Here is an 18,397-nt window from a genome sequence, read left to right as displayed (position 1 = left end):
TGCTTGAAGGATAAGAGATTATGCGCATTCGTCGCCGGTGACAACAACACCAAACACACTCATACATATATAAAGCCAATGTATGTATGTTTGTAAATCTGTGTTAGTTATATGCATATTATTACACTGTGAAGGATCATTTGATTTTCCAAGAATTACAACAACAAAAATAATAGCTGGACTAGTGTATTAAATTTGTGTGTGTTTTTCCACTTTTAGCCGCAAGGATCAACTGCTTACACGCTTAAACATATGTTTGTTAGTGTATGTATGTGTCTGTGTGCGTAGTTTAACAAGCAGCAGATATCGCAAACTGGGCCTGACACATTGTCCTTTGTTTGGCGGCATTGTTTTGAAGCATATCGAAAACAGATTGAGTTCTTCAACTTATTTTATGGTTATATATTTTTGTTTTTATTGTTGTTGGTTTAATGTGCATTGGATTAGTCGTAAATTTTCACAAAAATACAATAATAATATGCTCAAGTATTTTATGAGATTTTGGATGTTAGTGGTGTATGGAAATTTTTTGGTGATTTGAGAACACAAAAAAAAATAAATAAAATGTGTACACATTATTGCACATATATTTAAATATATATGTACATATATACATATGTATGTGTATTTGTTGGTATATATTTACTTATATCTTTATTTGGGTTTATAAAATATGGGTAATACCCAAAACCTAAAGATGTAAAGATGTTTTTAATACAAGGAACTAGGGAATGCAATTTCTATCAGTTGTGTATACAATAACAAGTCTTTATTATATGTACAGCGATTTCAAGGTTTCATGAAAATTTAATTTTTTTTCAAATATACTTTATTATTAAACTCTACTCCGCCTTAAAGGCACTACACAGCTTTACCTAGTTTTTCTCAGATCTCTAGACGGCAGTTGTCTTAGACTTTGAAGGTGCAATTTTAATACAGTTAACATTTTAGGTATGAGTACATTGGATACTTCAATGAGGCCCTATGTTCCACGATATTCATTAATTACTGAGTGGCATTCCGAATTCCGGCCTATAAAATTTCCTAGCATCTCTCTTTAGCGTTCATTATAGCTGAAAATAAATAGTGGTTCTAGTGGCAAAAAGAAGGGCCAATGGTCCACCACTCCGAAATTTTTGCCTCCTCGACGATCACTATGCTCTAAAATAGTGATTCATTTCTTTCCGTGCTACAAAATCCAATGGGAAATGCTGACTGTACTGAGATTTGCATATAGATAATTATTTCAACAAAAGTACGAATATACATATGCTCGTATTTATATAAATAAATTAAAATGGTTGAAGCGGATGATGCGAATGCTGTTTTCCGGATGCACCCCGCAGTGTTGCTTTAAGTGACAGCGTGAGTGCGCGAAACTTCCTGCAAACCACTAATGAAATACATATGCATCCGCAGACATACAAACATACATACAAATTATGTTGCAAATAAATGGGAACACAAACGCACAAACAAACCAAAAATCTACAAATTCAAATTTTAAAATTCACTTTATATATACTCATATACTCTTTTGAGTATAACTATTTATTGCCTGCAAAGTAATACTCTGAATAAACGAAACTATGAAATATACATCCAAAATGATACAAAATATTTATAAATTGGCATACAACACACATATTCAAAATACATGAAGTACGCTCATACTTTAAAATCAAACAATGGCTGCTCTGCAAATGTGCATAATGCAAGACAGCGCGCCGAAACTCCGCGTATAAGCGCCTGCGATTAGTTTAACCCCAAGGCAATGAAGTGGAAAAAATAAAAAAAACAATTGCGAATGGCAAAAAATAAATAAAAAACAAAAAAAGAGCCGTCCAAAAACCGCAATGGCGTGCGCTGGCACTCGAAGCAAACACAAGAAGACACATATGTATGTATGTATCTAGCTATCATATACGCATACAAAAATACATAGTGCAAATATGTGCAGTCAATATAAAATTTACATATTTTTTACACTCATAGCTATGTATCTGTACATCCACATACATAAATATGCATATTTACCTTCATTTGAATACACAAATGCCCGCGAGTTTATAAAAATTAGTTACCAAACCGCTTAGGCCGCTCGCAACTTCGACGCGCTTAAACGCGGAAACCGGTCAGCCTAATCCATATGGCCCCCCTCCGATGCGTAACGCTCTAGGCGATGGTGTTGACACTCGCCACACAGCGGCGCTCTACTTTTAATCCAAACTTACGAGTTGGTAGATACATACACATATGAGTGAATTAGTTTGTATGTATGCAATTAGATACATATGAACATACAAATGTGTAATGGCTTTTATCATCACTGTTGCCGCCATTTTCGTTATACTACCATGTGCATTCATAACGGTAACTTCGATGGCGGTTTTTTATTGAGGCGGCATATTGAAAGGGTCACCATAGCAGGCAATAGCTACATTAGATAGGTCATAATTTGAAATACATATTTTGAAAAAAGTTTGCCTTTTATATAGCTAGTAAGTCTATACGATTTTGTCGTAAAGGTAGCAAATTGGTAGAATGTTATCGAAATTGATATGTTTTGCCAATCGTTTTAAAAATCAAGTCTGATATATTATCCATAGAGTTCGTTTCCAAAAAAAGTCTTTACATTATGGACTACAATGGGACATTTTCCAAACATATTTTGTGAAGAATCTTGTTAGAATTATGATCTTTTGAAGTATATAGACAACGTATTCATAGATAATTACTTGAAACATCAATCAGAAAAGCTAGAGCTGTTGAAATTGTGAGCGTTTATACCCGGTAGACATATTTATATGGATCGGTTTTCTCAAGTAAAACAAAATATATGTTCTATATTTGATGTAATTTTGGAACAAAGTTCTTTCAATATAAAGTGATCAAAATATTAGATATCCATAGGTATTAAATATTCAGATTTTTCATTCAGGTCTCCCAAAATTAGAAAATTTTGATTATTGCTAACCGGTCCCAGAAATAATCTGAAAATCTTTTAAGTATACTTCATGTCGTAGATAACGGTCGCCTGATGAGTCATTGACGAACAGTGATCAAGCGTTTTGTGAAAACAATCTTAAACTTGTAGGGGCATACTTACAGTTTTAATAATATTCTCCAAATTATCATAGTGCTCCATCGCCATTGTTTTAAGATTACCTATATGTTTCCCTTCGGAAGCAGTTCCTTTTGAGATTAATTATTTTCTGCTATTTTCACACTTACATATACTCTAGTACGCCTCCGCAAAATACAAACAACAAAACATCAATGAATTTTCAAAAGTCAAAATTTCTTTCGATAAAATCTCAACAACTTTGTCTTATTTAATGTGGCAACACTTAAACTTCAACACAGTGCAACATAAACACACATACAGACATATACTGACGATCGAAGTCGTACAATAGTCAAATAACGGCAAAAAGTGGACGAACGAAGAATTTGATCATTGGTTGGTTGGTTGTGTGGCACAAATGTGCCGCCAGACACGCAGCACGTGTTGCTATTTCCGTTTAACGAAATTGGCAATAGAAGTGACGAGAAGAGGGCAACAGCAAGCGGATGACGAAAATAAGAATATGGTGAATTTGAGCTGAACATAGAAAATGTGGACGGCATGAATGGGAAGTGAAAAACGGACACAGACATGGATACGTACGTAGATATATTGACAATGTATGTATGTCCATTGAAGAAATTTAGATAGAGGAATAATGTATTAGCCAACGACTTGTAAGCCTAAAGGGTCAACAGCAAAAGTTAATAACAATAAATATAAAATGTGGCTAATTAAATTAAGTATAAACAGGGTTATTATGAAGCGTTGAACGCACTAAAAATATCCAAAAATTCAAATAAATGTAAATATGTAAGCAAATGAATGATAAATGAGCGAAATAAACGGTCTAACGGCCAACTAAACGAATAATCTGCAAATAACTAAGCGATCAACGCGTTATAAACCGTTTACAGGCAGAGTCAATGAACAAGGCATCGAGAAAAAAAATGCAATAATTATACACAAACATACTTATAAAATGGTTAGAAGCAACCGGAATTCTCGACACATTATCGAAATCATGCATTCAAATCTGTATATTTTTTAAATTAATAAATTTTAATATGCTGCCACAGGGCAGCAACCACTTATCACCGTTCACAAACACATCATTCATTAACGCCAAACGCTGCGCTAACTGCCAAATGCCGCTACTAAGCGCCCCTTCCGCTCTGCGCTGGCACTTCTCATCGCATTAAATACAATACACTTGTGTGTGGCCCCTGTCTGTATCCCTACTTTGCCACATATCATTCGCTTAATTAAATTAGCAGCCATTTAAATGCGCATTCCCGATACTCAATGATCGCCATGATCGCGCATTGATCGTCAACCGCCGATCGCCGTTCAACGCTTGCTTTGCCCCATGTGATTAAATCTAAATTATAGCTGTGTGGCATCATCAATTTCTAGTGGCACTTCATTAACGCCAAATATGTGCTGTAGAGGAAGACATTAGAATCAAACGATCGCCGAGTGCCCACATTATATGTTAATATTAAAAATGATTTAATTTCCCCAAAATCTGATTTGCTGTGATTTCTCAATAATTGAAAAGTCATTCAATTTACAGCCAATTCAATTAAATTACACTGGTTCCCTCTTATTAACCACTAGCTAGCTAAATTTTAATTACATTGGTGGTCTTCGTGGTTAATGAGGGATGGCCAGTGGATTTATTAGATTATGTATGTGAGAATTTGAAGCGAAATTTTTCGCAAATCATAAGCGGGTAAACGCACTCATATTTAAGTGAGAGATGTGATAACTATAGATTTAATTGATAGTATCAATCAAGCGGCGAATTAAATCTGAACTTGAGGGGATAATTTTAGAAGCCCTGCAGTGCGTGTAAGCAACGTACTTAATTAAGAATTCCGACGATGATTAAGTCATTTTAAGTTTTCCACTGCAGGCTTCTCATTATCGTTAAGTTAATCTTATGTTATGAGTTTATGCCTCTATTGGGTGGTCTATGTAGTTTTGGTACTAATTTTAGAAACTTTGTGCTTTAAATATCAAAATCTTAAATCTTCCTACTTAATTATGGATTTATAAGTTATTATTTTATACTTGAGATTATAGAGGGCCGTGCTAACAAAAGTAATTTAAATTAAATTTATTAAAAGCTTTAAATTTATTTCCGCCTTACCAAGAAAGCCATATACAGTCCCGAGGCTTTTCAAAGTGTTTACGACTCTCCACATTTTGTAATAATTAAAATCCCTAAAGAGAGAATAAGTATCATCTAATACTTCATTCAACTAACTTGTTTGTAACGAAGGCTAACGGTTTTTGTGGACCTAAGAGAGAGTCAGTAGCGACAGTAGGAATTTTGTGTATTTCTGGTCTTCCGCATTACATATGGCTTTAGCGATTTTGTACCCTGGTATATTTTTCCAAAGCGTTATTTTCCTTGCTATGCTCCTGTCGATATCATCGTATAGATAGTACATGGATTTGTCAATGTTGATCTGGACGTTTCCAATTGATAGTTGTACAACCCTTTTGGCAATCCCGTCTACAATTTCGTTGCCCTCAATGACTTTGTGTTCTGGCACCAGTAGAAGTGAAACTACTTGTTCCTGACAACTCCGTCTACTTCCACCCTGATACTCAAAACAATTTTAGCTCTAAACAAGTAAGGAAAGGCTAAGATCGGGTGCACCCGAATATTTTATACTCTCGCAATTTATTGCTATATCTTTATTAAGAAAACACACAATTTGACCCATATATTCGGCATAAATATATTTCGCATATTAACCGATTTATAAGCTATTAAGTATTTTTGAAAATTAAGGGAATTTATGACCCGATTTTAAGCTTTTCTGGTACAGAGGCACACTATTAGAAGAAAAATATTTCCTCTGAATTAAATTGAGATACCTAAGAGATTTACCGAAATTTTCGGTGAAAAGTTACCTTGAGGCAATGAGTTCTTCATATTCGATATCCGGGGCATTGAAAAGTTATAGTCCGATTTCGACAATTTTTTTACAAATGATGCCACAGATCATATACAGTATTTGTGTAAAGTTTTATTTCGCTATCTTCATTGGTTCCTTATGTATATATTATAAAGTGAGGGAATAAGATGGAATTAAAAAATGAGTTATATGGAAAGTAGTTGTGGTTGTGAACCGATTTCGACTATTTTCCACACGTGTCATCAGGGTGTCAAGAAAATAATACATACCGAATTTCATTCGAATCGGTCGAGTAGTTCCTGAGATATGGTTTTTGACCCATAAGTGGGCGTTGCCACGCCCATTTTCCATTTTGTAAAAAAATCTCAGTGCAGCTTCCTTCTGCTATTATTTATGTGAAATTTAGTGTTTCTGACGTTTTTCGTTGGTGAGTTAACTCACTTTTAGTTATTTTCAACCTAACCTTTGTATGAGAGGTGGGCGTGGTTATTATCCGATTTCAACTATTTTCATGATGTGTGGTGGGGTACGTAGGAGAACCGACTGCAGAAAGTTTGGTTTATATAGCATTATTGGTTTGCGAGATATATACAAATAACCGATTTGGGGGCGGGCCACGCCCACTTAAATTACATCCACATATGCCCCTTCATAGTGCGATCCTTTATTCCAAATTTTACTTTTATAACTTTATTTAAGGCTTAGTTATGACACTTTATAGGTTTTTGGTTTTCGCCATTTTGTGGGCGTGGCAATTCCGATTTTGCCCATTTTCGAAAGCAACCTCCTCAGGGTGCCAAAGAATACGTGTTCAAAGTTTCGTTAAGATATCTCAATTTTTACTCAAGTTACCCGTAGCACGGACAGACGGACGGACAGACAGACATTCCGATTTTGACTCGTCTCGTCACCCTGATCATTTTGATAAGTTGTACAAATGTAACATAACCCTATATCTAACTCGTTTAGTTTTATGACTTACAAACAACCGTTATGTGAACAAAATTATAATACTCTCTTAGCAAATTTTGTTGCGAGAGTATAAAAACAAGGTTGAGGTTGATTTTTTGAGACCCCCCCAGCACATCCAGCTCGTTTGTTCAACTTTTAGTAAGATTAGTTGAACATCTCTCGGATCATCTTCAATATAAAAAACTGAAGACCGATTTGGATGTTTTTTCATACTACTTAATATTCACCATTCATTCCCACCGTTTTACTTACTTATTTCTTCTTTCCCATCAACTAATTTCTCTATATTTCGAGCTTTGCATTCATGCATATATCAATATCTGAGTATATAAAAAAACAGCACAAACCACTGGGAAATCTAAACAAGTTGTTAAATGCACTCTAACACTTTCTTTATATGATTTTCACACTCTCTCAATGAGCAAATAAAAATGCGGTGTTCCCAAGCTTAACTGCTTTATCAAAGATATCAAATTAACACTACTTGAAGCTGCTCAACAACCATTAAATACAGTATTGAATAAACAGTATAGGAAATTTACGTATAATGAATTTCCATAGAAGACTTTTTAACAGTTACATCTAAAAAATAAAAAAAAAATATTTTTTCGGAATAGAAAAGCTAAAACTCTCTATTTGATTATTAAGTAACGCTTAAAATAAAATGGCGTGGGAAATTCATACTTGGAAACATATCTACAAAAAAAAAATAGCTACAAAATAACGAATATTTACACAAAAATTTTACAACAACAATACAATTGTCTATTTGGTGGTTTTTCGTAAAATATTTTACGTGTTGTTGTTGTCATAAAACTAATGTAAATAAATCAGAAAACAAGTGCGTTTTACTTCAGTCGTACAGTCAAGCTTCAAGTGTATCTCCATAGATACAGATGTATCCTATGATAATAATACTATAACAACAACAACCAAGATTGAAAACCGTAATTTCTCAATAAAAAAAAACACCTAACTTTATTTTTAAGTAAACTGCTGTTGTCACCTGCTTAACAAGTGCTTTATTAGCGCTGTTAAAAGAAATAATAGTACATCAATAGCTCTCTAGCTTGCTGATCGGAGCTTCTTTAATGCTTAGAGATGGCTCAGAAGACTTCATTGTTGTTGTTATTGTTGTTGGTCGAAGTTAAAAACAATATGAAGCCTATCAAACAACTCAAATACTACAACAACAACATTCTCACAGCAAGAACAATCATATCTTCAGCATATTACCAAGAAAGCTGTTAACCCACTCAGCGTACAGTGACGAACGAATAGGTTGGTATAAAGGTATGCCATTTAATATTCATTTAGCTCACTAACAAATAATGTAAATATTTAAACAATTAATTCACATATGCGATCAAAAAACAAGTGTGATTTTAAATTAAAAGAAATCTTGGAAATTGGACAGACAAAACGACGTAGAGCAAACAAGGTGCGGACATACAGCCAAACACACAAGAAACTTGGAGACTCTGCCGTGTGACAGCAACGCTTAGTCAAATTGACACCACCAGGCAGCCTGATCAGATCCCACAGCATGCAACGCTGTGTGAACTTAGCTGCGGCACAGACTCCAACGCTACCCCCTCTCATCTTCGTATTTATAACTCTTTTATTTGCTCCCAAGAAAAGAGCGAAAAAAGCAGCTCATCAACGCTGTACGTTGTTGTTGTTGATATCACAACTGAAAAAATATCATTCATTGTTGTCGGCATCACACTGAAGGCATTGTATTCCACAAACGGTTTATTTACATGCTAACAAATATACTCATTCCCGCCTAGTGTGTGTGTGTGTTTCATTTTTCGATATTGACTTAATAATATGACGAGTTTTTGATTTCTCACATTTACCTGCTGTGGACTTTTTTATGACTTCGAAGAGAACACACTTAGTCATCTGGCAAGCTTTTTAATTGAATATAAATATGTGTACAAATTTACATACACATTTGATAGTGCACACACACACACAAATAAACGAGTACATTTGATTATTTACATTCATATGCACATATGTACCTAAGTACATTCAAAATCCATTGACGTGTTTTCTCGATTTTATAGCCCAACACTTGATGCAACAACAACAACAGGCAGCAAAGCAGGCAGGCAAGCAAATCGGAATTAATGAGTAAAGTTAATTGAATTTATTTATCATCATAATTCACACCAACGCCAAAAAATGCCAGTTATGCACATAAATATATAGTTTATTGATATTATTACTTCACTTTTCTGCTGATTATAGTACGCTTCTCGATAAAAGTTAGTGAGTCAGGTTTATTTCAGTTGAATTGTTATTGACTGAATCTCAGCTGTCTTAAGATAGAGTATATTTAAGTGACATCATCGAATATTTATCATTAGAACTTATTAGTCCTTTGAGAGCGGTAGGCAATTGAGAAGCAGATCTCTCTCTAGACGAAAAGAAATTACACTCTATAAATATATACGAAACATGGACGATAACAACCCGAGATGAGAAGGTACTTGAAGAAGACTGTTCTCCACAAGATCTTTGGAGCCGTCCGCGTGAGCGAGGAGTACTGAAGAAGATGGAACCATGAACTATATGACATCTACAACGGCATGGATATAGTTAAGCGCATAAAAATCCAACGAATGCACTCGTTATGTCATGTCCTGCGTAAGGAAGATGTGTGGATAACTGAACCAATGGCGTCCACGCCTTCAATGGAAGGATCAAGTGCATCGGGACCTGTCTGCACTTGAGATGTACAACTAGCTTGACTTCGCAAAGAATAGAGGCAACTGGCGAAGCTTTGTATTCTCGGGCCAGACCAACCCATGGTTATGGTGTCATCCTTTGGGCCGACATAAATTGGATTCTTAAACCCGACAAACTCCGAAATCGACAATTCTTTTCTCCAATAGCATATGCTTAACTTCTTTTTAGTTGTTCCAAAAATATAAGGTATTTTGGATAATCTTTCTTCCTTATAGAGTTTTCTATACAACCTAAGCTGGTGAGATTTTACAATACAATATGTTCTGTAATGGATGCAGACCCGTTAATCAAACAGAAAGCCCATCTGTAAAACATATTTATGGTTATATAATACAACGCTGTCAAGAGGCTTTTGATCCGACGACCTGTAGACATAGAGAACAAACGGGAGAGCCTCTAACTACCATATTGTTCTCATTTAATACAACACCGCACACGTGATGTTATCACGTCTCGATAATCAGTTGAGCTGAGGCGAAAATCTTGAGAGAACGAACAGTTCAAATCAGAAATGTCGAAAAGTTCATAAAACAAATTCTTTTCAAATTAATCACTTTTAGTTAATTCCAGTTAATTTTCCATATATTTTTTATTTTGCCAATATATTCTGAAATACATTAATAGATGACATAAATCACAACTAGGATCTTACCGAAAACATTTCAAATTAATCAAAAGTGGTTAAACAACCAGCACTCAAGCACATTTACACATTTCATTAATTTTATATAGATTTTTTATGACTTAAGTATTTTGATTTATGCATTAACATTTAATCAAATTAATGATCGAACACAAATCTATTACCCGTGAGCTGATTATTATAATCATTGCACGCTGACTATAAAGCGTTTTTTCATTAATTTGAACATTAAATTGTTATATTCAATGTGGTCATAAAGCTTTGCTTTTATATAAACAAAATAAAATAAATAAATACGTTATACAGGGTGTACCAAAGAGCTGGCGAAAAATATATACACATATGGTAGGCGGTTGGACGACATGGACTTGAAGCATATGTGCCACTAGTGGATCACCCTTTATATTTAGTATTTGAAGAACATTAGTATTTGCGAGAGATGTGAGAATGGGTGTGTTTTTTATATAAAATAAGAATTAGACTGCGTTCAGACAGAGCAATTCAAATATGTGTACAAATAGTTAAAAACAATATATTTTTAATGTCGCATATTTTGAATAAAATATTAGCTATTTTTGAACTAAGAATTTACATACAGCATTTAATAAATTATTCCCTTAAAATAATATATCAAAAAAATTTTAATATAAAAATAATTAAAAAGATTTATATAAAAAATCACTTATTTTTACTTTCAGGTTGTAAATAACTCAAAACACCTGCAAAGTAAGTAAGTTTTGAAGAAATACTATTTCAATTATGGATTATTTCATGAATTTCATATTATTAACATTTTTTCAACTATTATTTTAAAACTTCCAACTGTCCAAAAGTCCAATTATCACATTTTTTCTTGTAATTTGATATGCTATAGATTATTCTTGAAATCTTGGCCAAAAACAATACTGTTAGGATTTCCAAATCTCCATATTCGCCACACATGACTCCGTGTAACTTTTCCTATTTCCAAAAGTAAAGAGACATTAAAGGCCCGTCGTTATATGAGCATACTAGAAACAGCTGAAAGAGTCAAATTCCAACAAGAGTCAAGAGCCTATCTCAAAAATCGAGTTTGAGGAAATATATATTTTTAAGGCGACAATATTAGTATAGACGAATTAATAAAAAAAAAACGAAAATTCCGGTTATTTTTTGAACACAACCAGAATATTGCAAATATTTTTTGAGTACAACTTTGCCGATCTATTGTTCCTCGTTTCGACTGATATTTGTACGAATTGAAGAAAACAATTAAAGATAACTTGAAAATGTATTACGTCTACAACTCTGCTTCCGTCGTTTTCTAATAGGTGTCTCTAGGGTCAGGAACTGGTCGATTATATCGATTTTTTTATATCGATCTTGGACATTTGTGTCAACATTAACCCAACGAAATATTTGTAAAGATCTGTTTGCATCCCAAACTTATTTTGAACTGAAATGTCACTTTTTGAGCCGAATTCTCGACATTTGCGGGAAATGTTGCTTTTTCATACAAAAAAAGTTAAATTTTCAACTTTTACGGAAGCAAAGTTGTAGACCTAAAGGTTACGCACCGCTTCTTAATTCTGGTTCCAGTGTGAACTATTTTCCTTTTTTCGAAAAACAGAGTAGATATTATGGAAACTTGGGACAAGTAGAAAGGCTAAAAGATCAACAAACATTAAGACTAACTTCGACCATTATTTTTCTATAAAGTATGCATATTTTAAAATTAGAAGACGCCACTACAGTAAAGATTTTCACAGTTTTTTTGCAACACTTACCAAATCTTCGCCTAAATCTGGATCACGTTCACTTTGATTTGAACGACGGCCAGTACAATCCATATTATATAATTGCATTTATAAGAGAAACACTTTTTTGCCACACTTCTTATTGTGCCACGCGCTACACTTTTTACACAAATTTGTCACAAAAAATAATATTACGCTTATTTTATTACAATTATTTTATTTACACACATTCACTCACACAAGAGCACAGTTTGGCGAGGATAACTTTAGGTGAATAATAGAGAAAACGCTTAATTTGAGCAGCTGTTCAATATTTTGCACTCACTCGAAATTGCTTACAAATCTTCTGTTGTTGTGATTGTCAAAAATGTGGTCCAATTGTCACTGGCTTGTGCTTTTTATAAAATCTTAAAATTTATAAATTTGTCTTGTCAAATTGCATAAGTAAAATCTTAAAAATCTTTACACTTGCGTCCGTTACACAATAACAACAAACACACAACGAAAATAATAGATATCTTTGATTGCCGTGCAGTGTTCCTGTTTCAATGTCCAGCGCCTGTTGATCGTCGATTTACAATAACAATACTCAATACGATGACCAGTGTACAGCTGGTGTACCGTTAAAAATGCTTTGCAGCGTTAATCAAAACAATGAAGCTGCGCTGACTGACAACGCGGGCGTCACGATCGCCGACGCTTATAAAACTGCAACACCTACTACGTAAGCGGCGTAGCACAGAGTTTTAATCTTGTTGCTGTTGTAGTTGTAAATTGTACTCTGAACTTGATTTGAAAATACGCAATTGATGTTTGTTGTGAAAGTCAACTATATTTTTCGCAATAATATTTTTTTTTGCGTAGAACAACACTTTTTTCCCCGTAAATACGTTTAATGAAATCCACTTGCAGTTTTCTTATACAATTTCAATATAAAAACATTTATTTTTTCGATTTTGTTTATTTTGTCACCTACGTAAATTCACACGAACAATCACTGCACCGTTATTTGTTTTTTATATTATTTTTTTTTCTTTAAAATGTTTTCACACACAGTTTGTTGTCATTGTCATCTTTAATATTTTCTCTTTTCATAATCCTTTACTTTTTACCGTTATGTTTACATAACATTGTTGTTGTAAATTTAATAATTTCTGGTAATTAGTACTTTTATATAAACTTTTTTTTTCCTACTTCTTCGCGCAATCTTTCACTGAATCGCCTGCTACTTTAACGCCTCCGCGCAATCGAATTCCAATTGTAATCAGCAATTGGCAAATAACCCGCTGCAGCAAAAAAATAAACTACACACTGTGTTGTTTGAGCGACAACGATCCAGACACGAATGAGTGTGACCAACAAAACAACCAGCTAAGCGGAGCAAAGCAGAAGTGGCGCGCAGCAAGAGCAGAGCATCCATGACGTCGGCGACGTCGACAACCACGCGTTGGCAGCAGCGCGCCAAAAACTCGATTCAAATTGGAATTGAGAGCGCCGAATGTGGATACACGCGTCAAATAAATGCGAAAATCAACAAAACCTAGCAGAGATATGTACATATATATGTAAACACCCTGTAGACGGTAAAATGATAGCAATAAGCGCGAACGCCACCCAGTAAAAAAAAAGGAATTAGAGAGCGCGTAGCCACGCGGCTGTATTGCTGGGGGGCCGCGGTTGGCTGCAATAATTGATCGAAATGTTGATTGCCGCCAGCTAAATAATGTGTGATAAACACATGTGCATGAAGGAGAAGCGCTTAGAAATAGCATGAGAGAGCGAGAGAGAGAGAGAGAGAGCGAGCAATGCGCTCGCCTAATCATGCAAATAGTAAAAACACCAAGCAAAGGCAGCATATCATTTTATTTATTGTATATTTTCACCTATGGATTTGCCACGCCAGCGCTGTGTGTACCAAATGCCAATCAGTCCAGCCATGAAACATGTTTTGTTCCTATGCGCTTTCCACACATTCTTGGCGCTCAGCAACATTTCTGGCGCTCTCCGCAGTGTTTCATTATCGTTTCACATTTTCCAATCATACGCTGTCTCTATGTCTTATTAGATTTCTGCGCTGCTCATTTTATTTGTGTGATATGCGGCGCAGCAGCTGCAGCAACAATAATAATAATAAAAACAACAACATACGGCTAGCATATCATACATATTCACACCACAAAAACAAAAAACGGCAATCATTAAGGGGTTTTTATTGTGCTTTGTTGTTGTACAACATGCCGTAGCGCAGCCAATCCGCATGCGGCGCTCAATCGCCCTTTCACCGCGCCATCGCGCACAAGTATAGCAATCATTAAAACAACAACAAGTAACAGGGGAATTTATTTTATTACTGCTTGTTGTTGTTGGCTCTTCTTTCAATTATATTTTCATTGCTATTGGAGCGCTTGCCGTCGCTCGTCTTCGTTGAACTCGTTCCTTATTGCGTGTTGAGCGCGCAGCAGTCATCGGTTTGCTTGGCCGCGTGGTTGGTTGTTTTGTTGGCTGGCTGGCTGGCTGGCTGTGGCTACTGTTGCTACAATGCTGATTTTGTTGTTGCCATTGCCTGGCAGGTGGTGGAATTACAATCGTATCGTTTCAATATAAAATGCGCAGCGCTCTCCCAGTTGTTATTGAGCAGCAGCAGCGCGACGGCGTTGATATCGATCGTTCCTGCCCATTCGTACGTGCTCGGTGGGGCGCGTTTATAGCGCTATTCCGCTCTAACCCCAGCAGTGCTTGTGTGTGTGTGCGAATTGTGTATGCGCTTGGTGGTAATCATCGTTAATGCTGTCGTCTGTAGCGTAGTCGTCGTTATATGGCTGGCATTGCCATCGTTTCAATCAGAATATAATCGCTTGCTGCTTATTTGTGTGTATGTGTGCGTGTGCGCGCGTTTTATATACTTTTTATATTTATTTCTCATTTACCTTATTCGTAAATTTATATTAAAATACGCCTTTTCACATTTTTTTGTTCTGCTGGCGCTCGCGCTCACGCTTGCCGTAGTCCTCATCAACAGTAGGGGCGTGTTCAATTAGTTTTGTGGTGGTAGTTGCTTATACATATCTTGCTTATATTTTATTTTACCTTTATATTTGTTTTTGTTGCTGTACAGCTTGTTGTTGATTGAAATTTACTCCATATTTGCGCGCATATATCGCACGTAACATTGCGATTACACACATTTTCATAAGCGCATGCAAGCGGCTATGTGTTAGTCCGCGCCACATGCTTCGCTTTTCGTGCTTTAATTCACATATAATTTAGTTTCGCTTGTAATGCGTTTGTATTCGTATTTGCAGTACAGAGTAACTAATTAAATTTGCCACGCCCTGATTTTAACTATTTTTGAAAAGTTTCCTTTTACTGCCATAATTCGCGTGAATAAAATTGAAATGGCTGTTTTTGCATTAAATGGCCGTTATTATATAAATGACTGTTTCGTTTGCAAATTAAAATAATTAAATAAGGCATGGCGAATTTGTGTAACACAAAACAGTAATACAAATTGTTCCATAAACAAAATGGCGTACGAAACTAAATCATAAAAAATAAAAATCAATATTAAAAATTGACCGAAATCACTTTTAAAACATAAAGGCAAACCCTTATCTTTATAAAGAAGCAAAATTTTGCGCTATAACATTAAATTATATGCGTTTTATTTCTTCTTGAAAACCACATTAAAAAATCTGTTTATATTATTAATACAGCTTTCAAGCTTTCGATAAATAACTTTTTCTTATCTGGAACGTCAGTTTGATAAAAATATAGTACTAGTGCTTAGCGATCTCTTTTCGCAGTCATATTCTCGACCAGTGCGTGCCAAAATATGTTGCCCTCAGGGGCGAACGCAGGGGGGTGTGGGAGGTTTTGGGGTGTTAAACCCCCCCCCCCCCACCAAAGCAATTGAATTTTTAAATAATAGAATTTAATTCTACATAGTCATTTGAAAAATTGTAATTTGTTGTTTTCAAAGCAATCTTTCTGCCGACGATGTATGAATATGAAAAATAAATCAATACCTTAGTCACTAACAGCGTTGCCGTTTTGATACAATTGCATCTTCTAAATTTTGTGATTTGATACTTTTTTGTTCACAAACGGCCTATTTTGATACTTTTCTGCTGATAGAATTTAATTTTTTGAAACTATGAAAATGTTAAACTAAAAACAAACCTATTGTATCTGGATAGTATTAAAAAGTTGTGGGAATGTAGGTCAATTAAAAAACCCAGAAAAATATAAACTGGACAGAGACATTTTTTTAATTTGCTTCAAAGTAATGAGTTTGCCTTATAACTCTGTGGCTGCTGAACTGGATTTTTTTAGATTTAAGGGGAATTGTGAGTCGAAAATGGACTTCTTTTGAAAATTAGTTCTGAACTGAAAAGTCACCAATAAGGTTTCTATTATTTTTTTTTAGAGTTTATTGTTAATCATAATACAGAAAAAATTTGAAAAATTTTTATTATGACTTTCAGTTTTCGTTCCATGAGCAAACTGTTGTGAAATAAATTTAAATTTAAAAAAATTATGCTATTTGCAAAAAAATACTTGAGTGTCTTAACTTAACCGCTGATGTAGAAGATCCCGATGATTTCGTTGCTGAAAATAGAATGTGGAGAAGGTTAAAACTCTTTTCTTCAGATTATATTTTCTAACTAAAATTTTGAATATATTTTCAGGAACTGGTTAAATCAAACAAAGAGATCCAAAACTTTTTAGACGCGTTGAATTGTTGCGATGCAAAAATTTTCAAAACAGTGCATTGTTTTTTAAAGATTGGAGCAATAATCTGTCGCTTCAAGTGAACGCTCGTTTTCCTCACTTCGCAGGCTTAAAACATATTTAAGAAATAAAACTGGAGAAGCACGCCTGAACAGAATGGCTCTCTTGAATATCCATAGAGATATAGACGTGACGGAGGAAGAGATTTTAAATGTTATGGCCCAAATTAAAAGAAGATTAGACTTCAATTTCTGAATAAAATAATGAAACATTGTCTTTTTACCTAAAACCAGCCCCCCCGACCCCAATTTTTTTTCCTGCGTTCGCCACTGGTTGCCCTCGTTCACATATTCCCAATATACGGATTTTCAAGCTTTTGATTGACAAATCACCAATCAATTAATCTAGGACATAATAAAGTTCAATGACGAAAATGGGTGAAATGGGTGATGTATCTTATATAGCGGCTTTGAAATTCCCGATAGCTTTATACCATATATATCAGTCAATCTAGCCATATATCCCTAATATAACGAATTCAATTGAAAAGAGTCCTCTCTCGACGAAGAGAAGCCAAACTCTACAAGTTCCTCTTCATTACCTCCTGCTTTATGGTGCAGAAGCGTAGTCGAATATTTACGGTCATACATTGGCAACAGAAAATACCGGAAGAAAAGAAGAATGTTTAATTAATTTTTTAATATAAATTTATTTTTTTTTATATACAGTGGAACTTCCATAACTCGAACTTCTATAACTCGAAGATCTCCACAACTTGAACTTTTGAATTGGCAATAACGTTTAGAAATCAAATTTCATACAAATCTCCTTCCATAAATCGAACTTTTCGACCCGGGCATAATACAAAATTTATAATTTTACTATCGAGGCACAATTTGAAAAGAGTTCTTCTTTATTGTATGGAGGAGAACATGATATTGATATGATGTTACTCTAATAGATTTCATAAATCATGTCACAAAAGCATGGAATGCAGACGTCGAGAGCCAGACAATTTCAAAGTGCAACAAACAAAATTAAAGAATACATGTTTTAACGTATTTAAATAAAACTTTATGCGAAGTAAATAATTAAAACTGTGTATAAATCTATATTTTACAGCTTTTTGAAAAATTTATGTTTTCTTGTAAATTTCTATAACACGAAGTTTTTTTGTGGATTATTATTTATTATTTTGTGGAGTTAGAGAAGTTCCATTCCACTGTATTTTTAATTGTGAATTATTGTGGTTTTATTTAATTGTGTATAACTTATATAAAACTTATCATTTTCTTATAAATTTATTAAATTTTACATATATTTCAATATGTATGTAGGGGCCATATATCTAATATAAATTTTATTTTTAAAGTACATACATACATATATTTATAATTATTTAAATATTCATACTAAAATAAATAAAAAATAAAATTGGCACAAAAATATAATTTTTTTCTCCTCTCTTAATGATCGCTTCTTTCACATTACTAAGCCTTAAAAAAATAACACAAAATTTAGTGAAATCGGCTTGTACTTTTCGTTTGCGCTATTT

General features: G+C 34.3%; 1 protein-coding gene across 2 annotated transcripts in view; it reads right to left on the bottom strand.

The window, feature by feature from the left end:
* Positions 1–13,471, bottom strand: part of LOC105211671 (protein dead ringer) — a 62,784-nt gene extending 49,313 nt beyond the window's left edge. For both annotated transcript variants that reach the window (XM_011183230.3, XM_011183231.3), the window contains exon 1: positions 12,142–13,471. In XM_011183230.3, coding sequence (XP_011181532.2) covers positions 12,142–12,219 — 78 coding nt within the window. In that variant the 5' untranslated portion in view covers positions 12,220–13,471. The remainder of the gene's footprint in view (positions 1–12,141) is intronic.
* Positions 13,472–18,397: the final 4,926 nt, after the last annotated feature.

The sequence above is a fragment of the Zeugodacus cucurbitae genome, chromosome 6 (assembly GCF_028554725.1).
Source record: "Zeugodacus cucurbitae isolate PBARC_wt_2022May chromosome 6, idZeuCucr1.2, whole genome shotgun sequence".
NCBI classification, from domain to species: Eukaryota; Metazoa; Arthropoda; class Insecta; order Diptera; family Tephritidae; genus Zeugodacus; species Zeugodacus cucurbitae.
Note: the sequence above shows the minus strand (reverse complement) of the source record. Positions and strands in the feature narration are given on the sequence as shown.